The sequence below is a fragment of the Ursus americanus genome, chromosome 8, assembly GCF_024610735.1.
Source record: "Ursus americanus isolate L20-20 chromosome 8, mUrsAme1.1.p, whole genome shotgun sequence".
NCBI classification, from domain to species: domain Eukaryota; kingdom Metazoa; phylum Chordata; class Mammalia; order Carnivora; family Ursidae; genus Ursus; species Ursus americanus.
The window spans coordinates 13,217,576-13,237,416 of NC_142134.1; the positions used below are offsets into that span (position 1 = coordinate 13,217,576).

A 19,841-nucleotide genomic window follows, 5' to 3' on the forward strand; every position below is an offset into this window, starting at 1 on the left:
AAACATGTTTTTTTAAATTAAACTATTTTTAAATTAAACTATTAAGCTAGGTTTTATCTCAAATATTTTTCAGATCACATGAATTTAAAAAAAACATTTGGGTTAGTTTCTGTCCCTGAGTTAAAGAATGCCAATCTTTAGAAGAGCCTGTCTTCAAACCAAGGAAATAGTTCTCTCTTACAAATTAATTTTAGTAATACCATCCAGAGGTAGAAACACATTGACAACACATAGATAGACAGACATAAACATACAGACAGAGGCAGATCTTATAGCTTCTATTTTAAAATCGCTGCCATGAAATAGGTACAAATTTACTGGTTATAAATGTTGGATGAGTTTCTTTTTCTGATAGATGAATTTAAGGTTATTGGCCTACATGGCTGACGGTTTCTTTTAATATTTGTGGAGAAGACACTTAAGATTTGTATTTGTCCTTGGCAAGTAAAGTTCTAAATGGATTTCCCCCTTGTTTTCTTCTTGATAAAACTTACCTCCCTGGAATTTGTGTTAGAGAGATGGACTAAGTTCCTGGAAAAGACCAGGTAGAACACTGAACATTGACATTTCAATAGCACAGGAAAAAAATGCAAGCTCTTTCTAGAATGACTCTCCTTCCCTTAAGGCCAGGATTTTTATAATACTTATACATGAAATTTGAGATAAATAGGGGAGGTTGTAGGACTGGTAAAAAAAAAAAAAAACCTAGATAGATAGATAGATCGATTGATCGATCTCGGTGTCTTTGAATTGGTTCTGTAATTGCACCTTAGGTCTTGTAAGACTAAACTTGTAAAATAAGGACAGCTGTTTTTAATTCCTCAAGGAACTGGGTTGCTGTGTATGCTATCAAAGGACAGACACACCCATCCACTTATGAGAATGTCTTCTTGTCTTCTGGTTACATTCACCTGAAGTGAGAGTGCTTAAAATTTTTTATATCAGGTTCTGAATATCAGCCTCCAATTTGGCCAAATTTCTGATTATAGACTCATTAAGTCTTTTAAAATATCTTGTCAGGTTTTAGCTAGGACAAACAGTAAATATTTCTGGCAATATTAAACAACTTGATGGACCCGAGAGGCATCCTCAAAAAGGGTGTAAAAGATACTATTTTTTTTTCAGCATCTGTAGTTACTCCCAAAGATAGCCAAAAGGAACTGACAGCCTGCATGTGCCGGGCAGGCAGAAAGTCAAGCCATGTTCTTAAGATGTAAAATGAGAAAAGTAAAAAGAAAATACTTATGCGCAGGAAAGAATAAAAAATTAGTATGTCTAAATCTGGACCAGAAAGGATAACATTTTCTTTTAAAGTTTTTATTTAATCACCCAGTGCTCATCTCAACAGATGCTCTCCTTAATCCCCATCACCTACTCGCCCATCCCCCCACACATCTCCCCTCTGGTAACCACCAGTTTGTTCTCTTTAGTTAAGAGTCTCTGTCTTGATTTGTCTCTCTCTCTCTCTTTCTCTCTTTTTCTGCCCCTTTGCTCGTCTGTTTAGTTTCTTAAATTCCACATACGAGCAAAATCATATAGTATTTGTCTTTCCCTGATTTCTTTCACTTAACATTATATTCTCTATCTCCATCTATGTCATTGCAAATGGCAAGGTTTCTTTTTTATGACTGAATAATATTCCAGAGTGTGTGTGACACACCACTTCTTTATCCATTCATCAATCGATGGACACTTGGATTGCTTCCATATCTTGGCTATTGTAAATAATGCTGTGATAAACATAGGGTTGTATGTATCCCTTTGAATTAGTGTTTCTGTATTCTTTGGGTAAATACTGAATAGCACAATTGTTGGATCATAGTGATGTGGGAAACAAAAATGGCAAAAGAAAAAAAATTTAAATTTCCTTGCTGCTCACAGACCACTGACAAGTGCTTGAAATAGGCAGAGTGACATTCTTCTGGGAGCTCAGCTGCCTCAATGTTGACACTTTGCTAAGGACAAAAGGCAATCTTGGCCCAACCCCCCAGGATCCTAAGAGTCTATCTTAAGCATATAGAAATTCTTTTGGAGGGGCGCCTGGGTGGTTCAGTCATTAAGCGTCTGCCTTCAGCTCAGGGCATGATCCCAGAATCCTGGGATCGAGCCCCACATTGGGCTTCTCCGCTGGGAGCCTGCTTCTTCCTCTCCTTCTCCCCCTGCTTGTGTTCCCTCTCTCACTAGCTGTCTGTCTGTCAAATAAATAAATAAAATCTTAAAAAAAAATTCTTTTGGAAACTTCCTTTATCTCTACCACCCAAGATATATGTTAGCAATCATCCTCCAAACATATGGTCCACTGATATACATCTGAAGGGTCCCATGACTGAGTTTTACTAAACACTAATAAATGAACTTTTCTTAACAATAGCTAGACCCTTCAGGGTCCTGGAAACCTTGGAGATTTGTACTATTCCTGGCCCCCTCCCAACTTGAAAGTATACAATCAGCCACTCCTCATGACCCCACTGCAGCTCTTTCTGCTCATGGGTCCTATCCCTGTGCTTTAATAAAACCACATTTTACACCAAAGATATCTCAAGAATTATTTCTTGACCATTTGTTCTGAACCCCAACATTTCCACATCAATAGGGTAGTTCTATTTTTACCTTTTTGAGGGACTCTATACTGTTTTCCACAGTGGCTGCACCAGTTTGCATTCCACTAACAGTGCAAGACGTTTTCTTTTTCTCCACATCTTTGCCAACACCTGTTGTTTCTTGTGTTGATTTCAGCCATTCTGACAGGTATGAGGTGATATCTCATTGTAGTTTTGATTTGCATTTCCCTGATAAAAACTGATAAGCATCTTTTCATATGTCTGTAGGCCATCTGTATGTCTTCTTTGGAGAAAAGTCTGTTCATGTCTTCTGCCCATTTTTTAATTGGATTGTTTTTTGGGTGCTGAGTTATATAAGTTCATTATAATATTTTGGATACTAACCCTTTATCAGATACGTCATTTGCAAATACCTTCTTCCATTCTATAGGTTGCCTTTGAGTTTTGTTGGTTGTTTCCTTTGCTGTGCAGAAGCTTTTATTTTGATGTAGTTCCAATAGTTTATTTTTGCTTTTGTTTTACTTGCCTCAGGAGAGTTTTTAGAAAAAAATTGCTATAACCAATGTCAGAGAAATTACTGCCTATGTCTCTTTTAGGATTTTTATGGTTTCAGATCTCACATTTAGGTCTTTTATCCATTTTGAGTTTATTTCTGTGTATGGTGTAAGAAAGTGATTCAGTTTCATTCTTCTGCACATTGTCCAGTTTTCCCAACACCATTTGTTGGACAGCCTTTACCCATTGGATATTCTTTCCTGCTTTGTCAAAGATTAATTGATCATATAGTTGTGAGAGTCTTTCTGGGTTTTCTTATGTCTCTGTTTTTGTTCCAGTACCATGCTGTTTTGATTACTACCGCTTTGTAATATAATTTGAAGTCTAAAGATATGATGCCTCCAGCTTTGCTTCTTTTGCAAGATTGCTTTGGCTATTTGGGGTCTTTTGTGGTTCCATACAAATTTTAATATTGTTTGTCCTAGTTCTGTGAAAAATGCTGTTGGTATTTTGATAGGGATTGCATTAAATGTATAGATTGCTTTGGGTAGTATAGACACTTTAATAATCTTTGTTCTTCCAATCCGTGAGCATGGGATATCTTTCCATTTGTTTGTGTCATCTTCAATTTCTTTCATCATGTTTTATAGTTTTCAGAGTACAGGTCTTTCACCTCTTTGGTTAGGTTTATGCCTAGGTATTTTATTATTTTTGGTGCAACTGTAAATGTTTTCTTAATTTCTTTTTCTGCATTATTAGTGTATAGAAATGCAACAGATTTCTGTAGATTGATTTTGTATCCTGTGACTTTGCTAAATTCATTTATAAGTTCTAGAAGTTTTTTTGTTTTTTGGGGTTTTTTTTTGGTGGGGTCTTTCAGGTTTTCTATATAGAGTACTATGCTATATGCAAAAAGTGATAGTTTGACTTTTTTCTTACTGATATGGATGCTTTTTGTTTCTTTTTGTTGTTTGATTGCTGTGGCTAGGACTTCCAGTACTATGTTGTATAAAAGTGGTGAGAATGGAGATCTTTGTCTTATTCCTGATCTTAGGGGAAAAGTTCTCCATTTTTTCCCATTGAGGATGATGTTAGCTGTGAGTTTTTTATATAATACTTTATTATGCTGGGGCGCCTGGGTGGCATAGCGGTTGAGCGTCTGCCTTTGGCTCAGGGCGTGATCCCGGTGTTATGGGATCGAGCCCCACATCAGGCTCCTCCACTATGAGCCTGCTTCTTCCTCTCCCACTCCCCCTGCTTGTCCTCTCTTGCTGGCTGTCTCTATCTCTGTCGAATAAATAAATAAAATCTTTAAAAAAAAATACTTTATTATGCTGAGGTAGGTTTCCTCTAAACCTACTTTGTTGAGGGTTTTTATCATGAATGGATGTTGTACTTTGTCAAATGCTTCTCTACATCTATTGTCTTGCTTTCCATTACTCCGGCCTGCAGATCACTGGGCTGCTCTTGTGCTGCCTCTTTTCTGTATTTATTCCATCTAGCATATTTTTAATTTCAGTTATTACGTTCTTTCCCTCTGAATCGTTCTTTTTTATGTTTTCTTTCTCTTTGTTGATGGTCTCAGTGAGGTCCTCCACTCTTCTCAAGTACAGTGAGTATCTTTGTGACCATTACTTTAAATTCTCTATCAGGCATATTACTTATCTCCATTTCATTTAGCTCTCTTGATATTTTTTTTTTCCTGTTCTTTCATTTTCATTTGGGACATACTCCTTTATCTCCCCATTTTGTCTAAACCTCTCTGTTTCTATATGTTAGGAAAGTAAGCTATGTCTCTTGCTCTTGGAAGTAGTGGACTTATGGAGAAGAGGTCCTTAGTGCCCTGCAGTGCAGTGTCCCCTGTTCCCCCAGAAACTGGCGCTTCAGGAGTGCCTCCTGTGTGTGTTGTGGGTGTCCTACTATTGCAGCTGAGCCACTTTTGCCTTCAGCCCAGTCATCTGCAGTGTCTTTCTTTGCCTGTTGTGGGCAGCGTTTGGTCCCTGTCTTGTTAGTGGGCTCATATGTGGCCACTTGGGCTTGAGTTGAGTCAGATCAGGCATTTGCTAGAGCTATGGTTGTACCAAACTTACTTCAGGGCACTTTCCTTGTGTTATCCCCTGAGAAGCTTTTGTTATTGGGCAGGGCCTACATTCAGACCATGTGTCTGCCCCCAGCCCATTGCCACAGTCCACAGTCACAGTGTGGTTATCTTCCCCTCACCCTGGGGCTGGAATCCCCTTGAAGTGGTGCTGGCCCCTTCAGGGCTGCTTGCACACTGCCAGGCTTGTGGCACTGCTCTGGATAGGCTCTGGCCAAGGGCATATTGGAGGGGGCAGGTCCATAGGAGAACACAGCAATAGGGCGTGTGATGTTAGCGAGGTTTGTGCATGTTTGCAGCAGGAGGGGACCTCCTGCCACAGGGCTGCAATGGGAGAGTTCACAGGAGAGTGTGGGGGTGGCATGCACAGTGCCAGCAAGGTCTATGCAGGTCTGCTGCGGGAAGGGACCTGAAGCCCTTCTGCTGAGGCTGGCAGGGTTGACGGGGTGGAACTGCAGAAGCCTGTAGTGGCAGGGCACCCTGTGAGGTGGCACTTTGCTGGTTCCTGCAGTTGTCTGTGTATCTAGGTTGGTGGGCAAGGTAGGGAAATGGCACCTGCCAGCTCTTTTGTTCTTGGATAAGTCGCCCAAAGATCCCTGCCCCTCAAGAATAAACTCTGAAATTAGTAAACAAATCTCCCTCCTTTATACACCCAGGAGTTTTACAAACTGCTGCTTCTCTGCTGTATCTCCATGGGGCTGTTTGTTGTCTTGTCTCATTAAGGGCATGGACTGTTTCTTATCACTTTCCTGGCTCTCCTAGAGCCAAGCATGCTCATTTTTAAAGTTCCAGGTATTAAGACCTGCTATTTGTAAGAACTCATGAAATTAGCCCCCTCTGGTTTTCAAAGCTAAATGTTAGAGGTATTCCTGCTCCCCATGTGGGTTCCCTGTGCCTGGGGTGGGTGGTGAGAGGATCTGTTTCTCTCCTTTCTCCATGCCAGCATGGTCCCTCCTTCCCATGGACAGTCCTGTGGGTTAGTTTGGTTCCTAACTAGTCTCGACCCTTCCTACCCTCTTCAATGTGGCCTCTTCTCTACGTTTAGCCCTAGAGAGTCTGTTCTGCCAGTCTTTGGGCCATTTTCTGGGTCATTTACACTGATGTGGGTATTTAGTTGTATCTATGGCACAAGGGAGCTTAGGATCCTCCTACTTCGCCATCTTCCCTAGGAGTTAAGCCTTGGCTCTTTTAATATTGAAAAGATTCTGAAGGATTGTTTTCTGAACAAAAACAAATGAAGTAATCAAAGACCCGATAAATTCAAAACGTACAATCTTTATTTTTCTAAGCAGATTATGTTAAAGAAGAAACCTTAATTAGAAATTGTAAACAATGAACAGACCAATAATCTAAGAAAACTGCCTTTTAACAGAAAAAACACATTCTAGTTTTATAGCTATGTACTCAATATTAAAACTCATTCTTAAATTCATACTAATTTTAGCTTGATTATACATTAAAATTTCTTTTCACATATTTTGTTTCCATAACCTTCTTCAACTTTTTTACATTTGGATTTTTGTCCTATATTTTTCCTCTTTAAATAAGCAGCCCTACTTGAGGCCAAAATTGCTTTCTTTTCCCTTAACTAGAATGTATTTCCATTCCTTATAAAACCTTCCTTTACCAAAAGCAAACTTCTTTCTTTCTTCTGTACAGAGATGATTTCCTTATTATTTCTAGTAGTTTTAATTACCTATATTGATTAGAATTTTCAACTCTTAGTAACCTTAACTAAGAAACAATTATGAATGCTCTCTTATATTAGCATTCTGTGAATTAACAAACTTATACTTTTTATTTCTAGAAACATTTTATGATTTGTTTTTTCATAGAAAATTTCTCAATGTGTTATAAAACATGTTTACTAGTAGGTGCAAATATTTTTGATTCTTCTGTAAAAGTAAGCAAAAAGTAAATAAGCCTATTTTCAGTGATTAATGTTTTATTTGGAAACTTGATATTTAATGAATTTAACTTAACTCATTGCTTAGCAAAACTTTAAAGTTTCAGGTTACCAAAATGATTTGAGGAACTTATGTTAAAAATTCACCTAAAACCTTTTTATTTACACCTATTCAATTTACTTGTTCTTAATTATATCTAGATTTGAAACATTAGACAAAATCTAATTTTAAGGGTTTTTTTCTGACAAATTTTGCAACAGAGTTAACATGAACCCATTTGATTAGTAAACCTAAGCAGAATAAAAAGTTTGCATTATAGTCAGTGTTGATAAGTCTAAGGTATGTTTATTATCATCAACCAGCAACCTGACAGTACCCTTAATACCAAATATTGTCCCAGGGCTTGTGAATCTGAAAAGCATTTGTGTTAGTTTCTATTGTATTTCTGAGATTTTTTTCTAAAAAATTCTTAAGTTAGAAGTGCTTTTTTTAGGCCACTTAAACAGAGCTCTTTACATATTTTAGTAATACCATCTAGAGGTAGAAAATATCACACTCTAATATAATCAGAGACCTTGTTTAAAAGTGTTTTAAAAGTGTTTAAAAGAGACAGATATGATGCAAAACTTACATGGGGGCCCTCAGTCTAAGGTAGATAACGGGGGTGTCTGTAAAGTTATTAACCTGGTGAACTTCTGTTTATGGTCATGTTAAGGCAATTCAGACAGAGAACTAGGATGATTATTGAAGTAAAAGAGGATAGAGGAAGTAGTGAGAATTGCTGAGTTTTATAGTCTTTTCTATTAGTTATCTCTTGCATCTTTTTAAAAAATTTTCATCAGTTTTTCTGTAATGAAATTTTCAATTTCAATTTTTGGAATTTTGAAGGCTTTACATTCAAGTACACTCCTTAAATGATCTTACTTAATTGGAACTTTCCTCTTAATGGCCATTGTAATTCTAGATTGTTTTTAGTAAAATTTCACCGTTTCTGTAGATATTCACAGGTTCTGAGACTATAGTTTTTAGAAATAAGCAGGCATGATGGAAGGTGGTGTGCTTGACTGCTTCAAATTTAAGGATCCCATTAGCCAAGTCTTTGGGTTTCTCAGAGCCAAACTGATATCTAAAAGGGATATGCAGCTGGGGTGGGAATTATACATGTTTTACAGTGTACCTGGTTGCACAGCTTTCTTGAAGTGTTTGGGTGACCTAGTGTCTGTCTATCTCACCCATTGTGTAACCAACTTATCCTAACATGGGAGTCTCTGAGTTAGATGGTGTGTCACTTACAGCTCTTAAATGCCCAACCCATGCCACCAATTTTTGCAGCTTTTTGGCATCCAAGATTCCCTTTAGCAATTAGCCTTTACCTCATATGCCCATTAACAGAAACCAATAGTTACCAAGGAAACAGAACCATGGACACCAGCAGTAAGCAAAGATTAGATACTGGGAAAAGGATTAAACCAGCAGGCCTCAAAGAATGAAGACTCTGGACTGGTGCCAAACAAATTGAGAACTTTTGGTGGCAGATGCAGTTCTCCATGTGGAATCTGAGGATAGAACCAAGGGCTGGATTTAAAGAAGTCACTGTGGACTTGCCAATGGAAGTTCCTACATGCACCACCAGCAATTCCCAATGTGGACTAAACCAGCAGACTCCAGTAATGGAGACTGGAGCTGGAACTGAGGAAGAGATTCCAAACTGAAATTGCAGACTGAAACAAGGGCTGAGGACTGGCACTCTGTTGTTAGACTCCTGTCAGTCTAGACTCCCCCATTAACTCAAGACTGTAAAGCCAATTAGATTGGAAGCTCGATACAGAAAGAATAGAGCTCAAATTGAGAGTAACTCACCAGTGGCCCTCAGAAATGGTGAAAAAGACAATGAACTCTAAAGGAATGGTGAGGCATTGTGCCTTTGTTTCTTGTTGTCCTTGAAGGCTGTCAGAAGTCACTTTAATTGTCAATACTGCCACCAAATCTGTTAAAAAACAAAATTCAATTGAGCAAATTTGAAGATCTAATTAGCTTTACTCAGTGATTCATGAGTCAGGCAAACAGAATGGAGTTCCATCAAGCTGCAGAAAAGGAAAGATTTGTAAAGGCAGAAAGGTAATGGTGGGGGGAAGGAAATTATTAATAGTGAATGCATTGTTTTAGGCAAGGTCATGCTCTTAAGGGGAACAGAAAAGGTCAAATAGATTACCTCCTTGTGTTGATGAGGAAATTTGTTTAGCTGGTTAAATTTATATTCTTGGGGGTGTTAAAACTGTAGTTAGGTTAGGTATTAAGACTTGGTTTACTGACATAGGTCTTTAACATAAGTGATTCTGTCTTAAGCCTGTGGTTTTCTTTTTAATAACAGGTTTACTTTATTTTTCTCATACTTGACTATCACTAAAAGTTACCTAAATACTAGTAGATTAATGATGTCTTTTTTTCCTCCCAGTTAAAAGATGAATTGCTGCCCCATTTTTTTCACTAAGGCTATTTGGTACTTAGAAAAAAGCTTAAGAAAGTTGCCCAACATCAAAAAAGATCTAGAATCTGGGAGATCAGGAAGATACGGCAGAGTAGGAATATCCTGAACTCACCTGGTCCCATGCACACAGCAAGGTAACAGCTACACCTGTATCTAAAAGACTTGCAGAACAGACTTTCCACAGTTAATAAAGAGGAGGCCACATGCAAGAGTGTAGGATGGGCAGATACAGATAGTTGGGAACCAAACCCCCAGTGAGACTAATCACAAATAGTGGGATGGGGGGGTGGACAATATCATAAACAGAAGAAACGAGATCAAACCCCACCCCAGACATGGTGGATTAGCACTGGGAAGATGAGTCCTTTGGGATCTGAAAAGGAGTGGGGCATACTTTGTGAGCTTTCACTATCAGCAGGGCTTAACTCCAGGTACTTTTAAAACCAGCAGGCTTAATTCTGGGAGAGCTAGAGAGTGATAAGAACCTGAGTCCATGCTCTTAAAGAATCAGCATAGTAAATATCCCAGGGGAGAAAAAGCATAGATGCAGCAGCTTAAGTAAAACCTGTGATATATATGAAGAAGAGTTATTTACTAGCCTCAGAACATGTGCTGAATGGGCAGGGATCTTGAGGAGACTTATCCAAAAACAAAAGTGCCAGGGATTACCATTTATCTTCCTATCTCGCAGACTAGATAGCTGAACACTTAGAAGAATCAGTGTGAACATTCTCCGCCTCTCTTGCTAACACCAAGTGCCTGGCACCATATTCCTCTGCAGACCCACTCTATCTAACTCACCTATGTTAGCAGGGCATCCCTCCAAAGCAGCTCCTGCCCCAACACACCCTGTAAGTAGCCCCAGCAAAGGCTGTTGCCATTCCAAAGTGATTCCTTCCCTGGCAGGAGGGGAAGAAAACTACAAAACACCAGCACACCCACAGTTCCAGCAGTGGAGCTTTTCAGCTGGGTGTGCAGGGATAGTGCTTTGCCTTTTGGTGCACCTGCATTCCTGGCAGACAGACTATGTGTAGAAATCGGGTCTGACTGCCAATCTTGTCCACCATTGAAAGCCTTTCAGGAGCCCAACCAGGAGAGCATTTTGCTGTTTGGTGCATGTGTGTCTATGGCAGACAGACTGAGTGCACACAGCTAGCCTGACTGCTGACATGCCACATCTAAAGGCCTGTGGCATCCGTAAACCCCTCAAAAGCACAAGGACCAAATCTTGATTGGTGCATCCACAGTCAGCAAGTGGGTCATTGCAGCTGACTAGACTGAAGGCAAATGTAGCTCAGCCACAACAGTAGGGTACATAGAGCCCACAAAGGAGACACCCCTGAAATGCCCAGTTCTGCTGACCAGGGGACATTGTGCTACAGAATGTAGCTACCATCCTAATACATCGAAACAAACACAGAGTGAGACAAAATAAGGAAACAGAGGACTGTGAAAGAACAAAATCAAAGTAAAAGAGCTAAATGAAGTAAGATAAGCAATATGCCTGATAGAGAATTCAAAGGAATGGTCACAAGGATACTCATTGGACTTGAAAAAAGAGTGGACAGTCTCAGTGAGACCTTCAGCAAAAAGATAGAAAATATAAAAAAAGAACCAGTCAGAGATGAAGAGCTCAATAACTAAAATAAAATATATATTAGAGGGAATTAATCAGTTATCTGGAAAACAGAGTAAGGGAAAGAAACCAAGCTAAACAGCAAAAAGAAAATAGGTTATGGGGCACCTGGGTGGCTCAGTCAGTTAAGCAGCTGACTCTTGATTTTGGCTGAGGTCGTGATCTCAGGGTTGTGATATCAAGCTCTGTGCTGGGTGTGGAACCTGTTTAAGATTCTCTCTCCCTCCCCCTCCTCCCCCACTCACTCACTCACTCAAAAAAAAAAAAAAAACAGGTTGAGGAAATTCAGCAATTTCAAGTATAATAACATTTGCATTATAGGTATATCAGAGAAAGAAGCAAAAAATTATTTGAAGAAATAATAGATGAAAATTTTCCTAATCTGGGGAAAGAGACAAACATTCAGATTCAGGAAATACAGAGAACTAACAAGATTAACCAAGGAGGTCCACACCAAGACAAAAATATTAAAATGGCAAGAAAACAGTTATAATCAGAGAATTTTAAAAGCAGCAAGAGAGGAGAAAACAGTTACATACAAGGAAACCACATAAGGCTATCAGCTGATTTTTCAGCAGAAGCTTTGCAGGCCAGAAGAGAGTGGCATGATATATGCAAAGTGCTGAAAGAAAGAAACCTGCAGGGGCGCCTGGGTGGCGCAGTTGTTAAGCATCTGCCTTTGGCTCAGGGCGTGATCCCAGCGTTCTGGGATGGAGCCCCACATCAGGCTTCTCCACTAGGAGCCTGCTTCTTCCTCTCCCACTCCCCCTACTTGTATTCCCTCTCTTGCTGTCTCTCTCTGTCAAATAAATAAACAAAATCTTTAAAAAAAAGAGAAAGAAAGAAAGAAAGAAAGAAAGAAAGAAAGAAGAAAGAAAGAAAAAAAGAAAGAAAGAAACCTGCAACCAAGAATACTCTATTCAGCAAGGTTATCATTCAGAATAGAAGGAAAGATAAGGAGTTTCCCAGACAAAAAAAGTTGAAGGAGTTCATCACTACTAAACCAGCCTTCTAAGAAACATTAAAAGGAATTCTTTGAATGGAAAGAGCCATAACTAAAAGAAAATTATGAAAGAAAAACACAGGTTAAAGCAAACATGTAATAAAGATAGCAGAATAATTATTTGTAAACCAGAATGAAGATTAAAATGCAAAAGCACTTAAATCAAATATATCTACAAAAGTCACTCAAGAGACCCACAAATAAAAGGATGTAAAATATGACATCACATACACAAAAACTGGGGGGGGGGAGGTGTTATAAAAATTTAGTGCTCTTAGAATGTGTTCAAACTTAACTGACCATCAACTTAATAGAGACTGGGTTATATTGATGCTATATATGAGCCTAAGATGTTATATCTGAACCTAAAGGCAATCACCAATCATGAACTTAAATGCACACAAAAAAAGAAAGGATTCCAGGCATAACACTAAAGCAAGCCATCAAAAGGGAAGAGAGCAAGAGAAGAAAGGAGCAGAGAAGAATGACAAAAACAACGATAAAATAAATCACAAAATGGCAGTAAGTACATACCTCTCAATAATTACTTTAAATGTAAATGGTCTAAATGCTCCAATCAAAAGACACAGGGTGATTGAACAGATAGAATACAAGACCCGTCTATATGCTGTCTACAAGATACTCACTTCACACCTAAAGAGACACTGAAGAAACAGAAAAACATTTACCATGAGAATGGAAACAAAAAATCTGGAGTAGTAATACTTATCGGACAAAATAGATTTTAAAACAAAGACTGTAGTAAGAGACAAAGGGAACTACGTAATGAAAAAGGAGAACAAGGCAATTGTAATTATCTATGTGCTCAACATGGGAGCACCTAAATACGTAAAGCAACTATTAACAGACGTAAAAGGAGGACTGGCAGTAATACAGTAGTAGTAGGGTTAATATTACACTTACATCAATGGATGGATCAGGCAGAAAGTTAACAAGGAAACAGTGGTTTTGAACAACATGTTAGACAAAGATGGATCTAACATATACATACATACATTATATATATAAAACAGTCCATCTAAAAATAGAAGAAAACACATTCTTTTCAAGTGCTCATGAAAACATTCTCCAGGATAGCAGAATAGATCACGTTAGGCCACCAAACAAGTCTCAATAAATTCAAGAAGAATGAAAATATATATCTTTTCTGACTATAATGGTATGAAACTAGAAATCAATTACAGAAAAATCTGAAAAAAACCCACAAATCATTGAGGTTAAACAACATGCTACCAAACAATGAATGGATCTACCAAGATCAAAGAGGAAAAATAAAATAAATGGAGACAAATGAAAATGAAAACACAGTAGTCCAAAATCTTTCGATGCAGCAAAAGGATTTCAAAGTTTAGGGTAACATAGGCCTACCTTAAGAAACAAGAAAAATCTGAAACAACCCAACCTTGTATCTAAAGGAGCTAGAAAAGAAGAACAAACAAAGCCCAAATCTAGTATAAAGAAAGGAATAATGAAGATTATAGCAGAAATAAATGAAAGAGACTAGACAAACCAATAGTAAAGATCAGCGAGACAAAGATCTGGTTCTTTGTAAAGATCAACAAAGTTGATAAACCTTTCGCCAGACTCATCAAGAAAAAAGAAAGTACTCAAATGAAATTAGAAGTGAAGGAGGAGAAATAATAATACCATAACAATACAGAAGCTATAGGTGAATATTATGAAAAATTATAGGACAAATTGGAAAACCTAAAAGAACTAGATAAATTTCTAGTAAGATATCGTCTTCTAAAACTGAACCAGGAATAAATAGAAAATTTGAACACAGTGATTACTAGCAATGAAACTGAATCAGTAATTAACAACTCCCAACAAAAGCTCAGGACAAGATGGCTTCATAGGTTCATACCAGACATTTAAAGAGTTAATAACTATTCTTCTGAAAGTATTCAGGAAAAAGAAGAAGAAGAGGGAGAAAGAGAGGAGGAGGAAAACTTCCAAATTCATTCTACAAGGCCAGCATTGCTGTGATACCAAAACCAGTGCAAAAAAAAAAGAAAGAAAAGGGGGCGCCTGGGTGGCACAGCGGTTAAGCGTCTGCCTTCGGCTCAGGGCGTGATCCCAGCGTTCTGGGATCGAGCCCCACATCAGGCTCCTCTGCTGGGAACCTGCTTCTTCCTCTCCCACTCCCCCTGCTTGTGTTCCCTCTCTCCTTGCTGTCTCTATCTCTGTCAAATAAATAAATAAAATCTTAAAAAAAAAAGAAAAAAAAACTACAGGCCAATATCTGATAAACATAGATATAAAATCTTCAATAAAATATTAGCAAACAGGGGACACCTGGGTGGCTAAGTCGGTTAAGCATCTGCCTTCAGCTCAGGTCACAATCCCAGAGTCCTGGGATTGAGCCCTGTGTCAGGCTCCCTAATCAGTGGGGAGCCGGCTTCTCTTCACCCTCTGCCTCTCCCCCTGCTATTCTCGTGTGTGTTCTCTCTCTCTCTCTCTCTCTCTCTCTCTCTCACATGGTCTCGCATATAAATAAGTAAAATCTTTAACAAATTAGGAAACAGAATTTGACAATACATTAACAAAAATCATTCACCACAATAAACTGGGATTTATCCCAGGGATGCAAGACTGGTTCAATATTTGCAAATCAATCAGTATAATACATATTAACAGGAGAAAGGATAGCAACCATACGATCATCTCAATAGATGCCAAAAAAACACTGACAAAGGACAACATCCATTCATGATAAAAAACAAAACAAAACAAAACAAAAAAAAAACCTCTCAACAAAGTTAGGCTTAGAGGGAACATACTTCAACATAATAAAGTACATATGTGAAAATCCCTCAGCTAATATCATACTTGATGGTGAAAAACTGACAGCTTTTCCCTTAAGACCAAGAACAAGACAAAGATGTCCACCTACCACTTCTGTTCAGCATGGTACTGGAAGTTCTAGCTGCAACAATCAGACAAGAAACATAAAAGGCATACAAACTGATAAGTAAAACTTTCACTATTTGCAGATGACACGATACTACATCTAGAAAACCTTAAAGCCTCCACTAAAAAAAATACCTATTAGAACTGATAAATGAATTCAGTACAGCTGCAGGATACAAAATTATGTACAGAAATCTGTTGCATTTCTATATACTAATAACAAAGTTGTAGACAGAGAAATTAACAGTCCTGTTTACAATTGCACTAAAAAGAATTAAATACCTAGGAATAAACTTAAGAAGGTGAAAGACCTGCCCTCTGAAAACTGTAAAACATTGAGGAAAGACATTGATGATGACACAAATACATGGAAAGATATTCATGCTCATAGAAGAATTCATACTGTAAAAATGTGCATACTACCCAGAGCCCTCTACAGATTCAGTACAATCCCTATCAAAATACCAATGGCATTTTTCACAGAAATAGAATAAAGAATTTTTAAGTTTGTATGGAACCACAAAAGACCCCAAACAGCAAAGCAATCTTGAGGAAGAACAAAGCTGAAGGTATCACCTTCCCAGATTTCAAGATATACTACAAAGCTTTAGTAATCGAAACAGTATGGTATTGGCACAAAAATAGACACATAGATAAATCAAAAAGAATAGAGAACCCAGACCTAAGCCCATCCTTACATGGTCAATTAATCTACAACAAAGGATGCAAGAATATACAATGGGGAAAGACAGTCTCTTCAATAAATGGTATTGGGAAAACGGGATAGCTACATGCAAAACAATGAAACTGGACCACTTTCATACACCATACACAAAAATAAACTCAAAATGGATTAAAGACCTAAATGTGAGACCTGAAACCATAAAACTCCTAAAAGAAAACATAGGCAATAATTTCCTTGACATCAGCCATAGAAACACTTTTTTAGATATGTCTCCTTAGGCAACAGACACAAAAGCAAAAACAAACTATTGATACTACACAAAAATGAAAAGCTTTTGCACTATCAAAAAGGCAACATACTGAATGGGAGAAGATACTTGCAAATGATATATACAATAGGGGGTTAATATCCAAAATATATGAAGAACTTAGACAATATAAAAACAGTGCAATAAAAAAAAATGGGTAAAGGACCTGTTAGACATCTTCCAAAGAAGACAGACAGAATGGCCAACAGACACATGAAAAGATGCTCAACATTACTAATCATCAGGGAAATGCAAAGCAAAACTATAATGAGATATCACCTAATACTTTTCAGAATGGCTGGAATAAAAAAGACAAGAAATAACAAGTATTGGTGAGGGTGTGGAGGAAAAAGAAACCTTGTACACTGTTGGCGGAAATGAAAATTAGTGCAGCCAGTCTGGAAAACAGTATGGAGTTTCCTCAAAAAATTAAAAATAGAAATACCATATGACCCCATAATTCCACTACTGGGTATTTACCCAAAGAAAACAACACTAGTTTGAAAAGATATAGGGACCCCTATGTTTATTGCAGCATTATTTACAATAGCCAATATATGGAAGCAACTTAAGTGTCCATTGTAAAATGAATGGATAAAGAAGGTGTGGTGTATTTACACACACACAATGGAGTATTACAAAAAAGAACACAATGCTGCCATTTACAACAACACTTCTAAGAGCTAGAGTGTATAATGCTAAGTTAAATAAGTCAGAGAAAGACAAATACCAATAATTTCATTCATATGTGGAATCTAAGAAATAAGAGAAACGAACAAAGAGACAGACTGAAATTCAGAGAACAGGTGGTAGCCAGAGGAAGGTGGGTGGGGGAATGGGTGAATTAAAGGGGATTAAGAGTATAAACATCCAGGGGCGCCTGGGTGGCACAGCGGTTGGGCGTCTGCCTTCGGCTCAGGGCGTGATCCCGGCGTTGTGGGATTGAGGCCCACGTCGGGCTCCTCCGCTGTGAGCCTGCTTCTTCCTCTCCCACTCCCCCTGCTTGTGTTCCCTCTCTCGCTGGCTGTCTCTGTCAGGTAAATAAATAGAATCTTAAAAAAAAAAAAAAGTATAAACATCCAGTTCTAAATAAGTCACAAAAATGAATAGTACATAGGGCACATAGTCAATAAGATTATAATAACGTTGTTTGGTGACAGATGGTGATTACACTCATCGTGGTAAGCACTGAGTAAGGTATTGTATAGAATTGTTGAACCATTATATTGTACACCTGAAACTAATAAAACACTATATGTTAATTGTACTTCTGTTTAAAAAATCTAGAATCTAGAGAAACTAATATTTGAACTCAAGTCTTATGATGCTACAGACCTCATGTCTAACCACTATACAAGAGAACCTATATTCTTGACTTTCCTAAGAGGTGAAACACTACGGAAACAGTATCTTTATTCCACATTTATAAGTAAGGTATTCTGGGGAGTGTTTATATTTTATTTCATTTATATATAACTTGGTCTTTTTTGGTTTATAAAAAGGGAGTTGGGCAGGAGAAGATGATTTATAAACTTCTCAGCCCAGCTAACGTAAGCATGAGCTTTAGTTTGACTTTTCACATGGGGAGCCATTTCTTCATCTCTCAGCTCCTCCTGTCTTCATCATGAAAGTGACTGACAGGCAATTACTTACATCAGGCATATTTTTAAACATCAACTACATTGGCTGAGGAAGTATTCGATCTCTGAGTAAGTCCATTTTAGGCTCACATTGCCTCTCTGCTTTTTCAATTTCCAGTGATCTTCACTGGAATAAATGCAAAGCAACAAAAGGTATTTAATGAAGGATACTAGTAAAGACATGAGTTCGAGTTTTATGGTATCTTATTTCTAAGGAGAGAGATCTGGGAAATTTGTGGATAATGTATTTGATTTTCTTTCTCTTTCTTTCTCTCTATATAGTGATATATATATACATACATATATATATAGTTAATATATTATTTATACAGTTATATTTATATAGTTTCAATTTTGAAATTTTAGAAAATAATTTCTTTGCCAGCATTTAAAAATAAATTATAAAATACGTATGCTTTTACATTATAAATGGTTATATAATTTACAAAAAAGTTACCCAATAAAAAGTGCTTTAATATTTTGTTGGATTTTCTTCAATCTTTTTAGCTTTACATCTGAATAATACATTGGTTATGTCCATAGGATACACAACTCTATATCTTTCTAAACATGCTATTATAAATAGGTTCTCATTTTGTTATATAATTCTCATGCCCTAGTAAATACATATCTTCATAATCTGTTGAATAGATTAATTATAATTTTCTAAATTTTTCATCTTCTGTTGAACATTTAAGTTAACAATTTCTTTTACTGCTGTCATTGATGCTGTGAAAAACATCTTTGGACAATAGCTTTGGACTACTTCCTGTGCAGTAAATTACTTGGGCAAAAAATTTGTACATTTTTAGTGTTAACAACACATACCACTACAATATTTCTGCAAAGGTACTATATAGTTTAGAATGCCAGCAGTAATATTAAGGAGTTCCACTTTTACAACATTCTTACCAGTATTATATATAAGATGTTTTTAAAGCATGCTTAATTTTTAAAAAGTAAAAACTGGTACCTCATCATATTCCTTTTGTGCTTCCCATTTAGAGTGAAGAAGGAGGCCCACAGGAAGGAATTCTGGAAGATATGCCGGTTGATCCTGACAATGAGGCATATGAAATGCCTTCTGAGGTAAAATTTTATATACCCACAACTCTGAAAATAAACTTCAGGAGTTCAAGTTGGGTCTTTTTAATAAGCAGTACCAAAAATCTGTCATTGTCAGATTTTCCTTCCATTTATCCGTAGTGAAAGTGATTTACTCTCTAGAGGGACAAATTGGCCAAATTCAGAATATATATTGTGCAGACAACCTGAAGGCTAAAAGTGGTTTTTACATTTATAAAGGGTTGTTTAAAAAAAAAAAAAAAAAGCATCAGAGATACTCTGTGGTTCACACAACCTAATATATGTATTTAATGACCCTTTACAGAAAGTGTTTGCTGATCCCTGCATTAGAAAAATATCTTATTAAAAACCTTACTTTCTAAAATAAATCCCCCAAATGGAAAGTTAGAGAAATCAACTGAATGCCTAAAGTAATTATTATTTGCCATACATTTCCAGCAAGGTATTTGCATGGTAAAATAAAAGTTACCCACAAAAAATATAGAGTAGAAATATGACAAATGCATGGTTTGCAGCAACTGATGTACTTCAATCTAGCCTTTTGATGATTAATTTTAATTTGAAAATAAGTTTCTTTAATAGAAAATGTATCTTAAGGAAAATTTAAAAATACTTTTAGATGAATGAAGCTGACTCAAGGAGAAATAAAAAATCTGAATAGACCTATAACAAAGTAAAGAGACTGGATTATTGTTTAAAAAGAATCTACCTACAAAGAAAATCCCAGGACCAGACAGCTTCACTGATGAATTCTACCAAACATTTAAGGAATAATAACTATTAATGCCAATTAATGCCAATTAATTTCTCTTCCCCCCAAAAAAGAGGAAAGATTACTCCCCAACTAATTCCATGAGGAGTGTTACCCTGATACCGGCATCAGACATCAAAAAGATGTGATTATTAACAAGAAATTACTATTAATTAAAAATTAAGTTAAAATGTCTTGTAGTTAGGTTATATATTCTTCATGGCATCAGTTAAAGGCATATTAATATTTA

The 19,841-nt window shown here is 37.1% G+C and overlaps 1 protein-coding gene across 7 annotated transcripts in view; it reads left to right on the forward strand.

Annotated features, from left to right (window-relative positions):
* Nucleotides 1-19,841, forward strand: part of SNCA (synuclein alpha) — a 147,373-nt gene that overhangs the window by 125,490 nt on the left and 2,042 nt on the right. For all 7 annotated transcript variants that reach the window (XM_087863989.1, XM_087863986.1, XM_087863985.1 and 4 more), the window contains one exon: nt 18,760-18,843. In XM_087863989.1, coding sequence (XP_087720115.1) covers nt 18,760-18,843 — 84 coding nt within the window. The remainder of the gene's footprint in view (nt 1-18,759; nt 18,844-19,841) is intronic.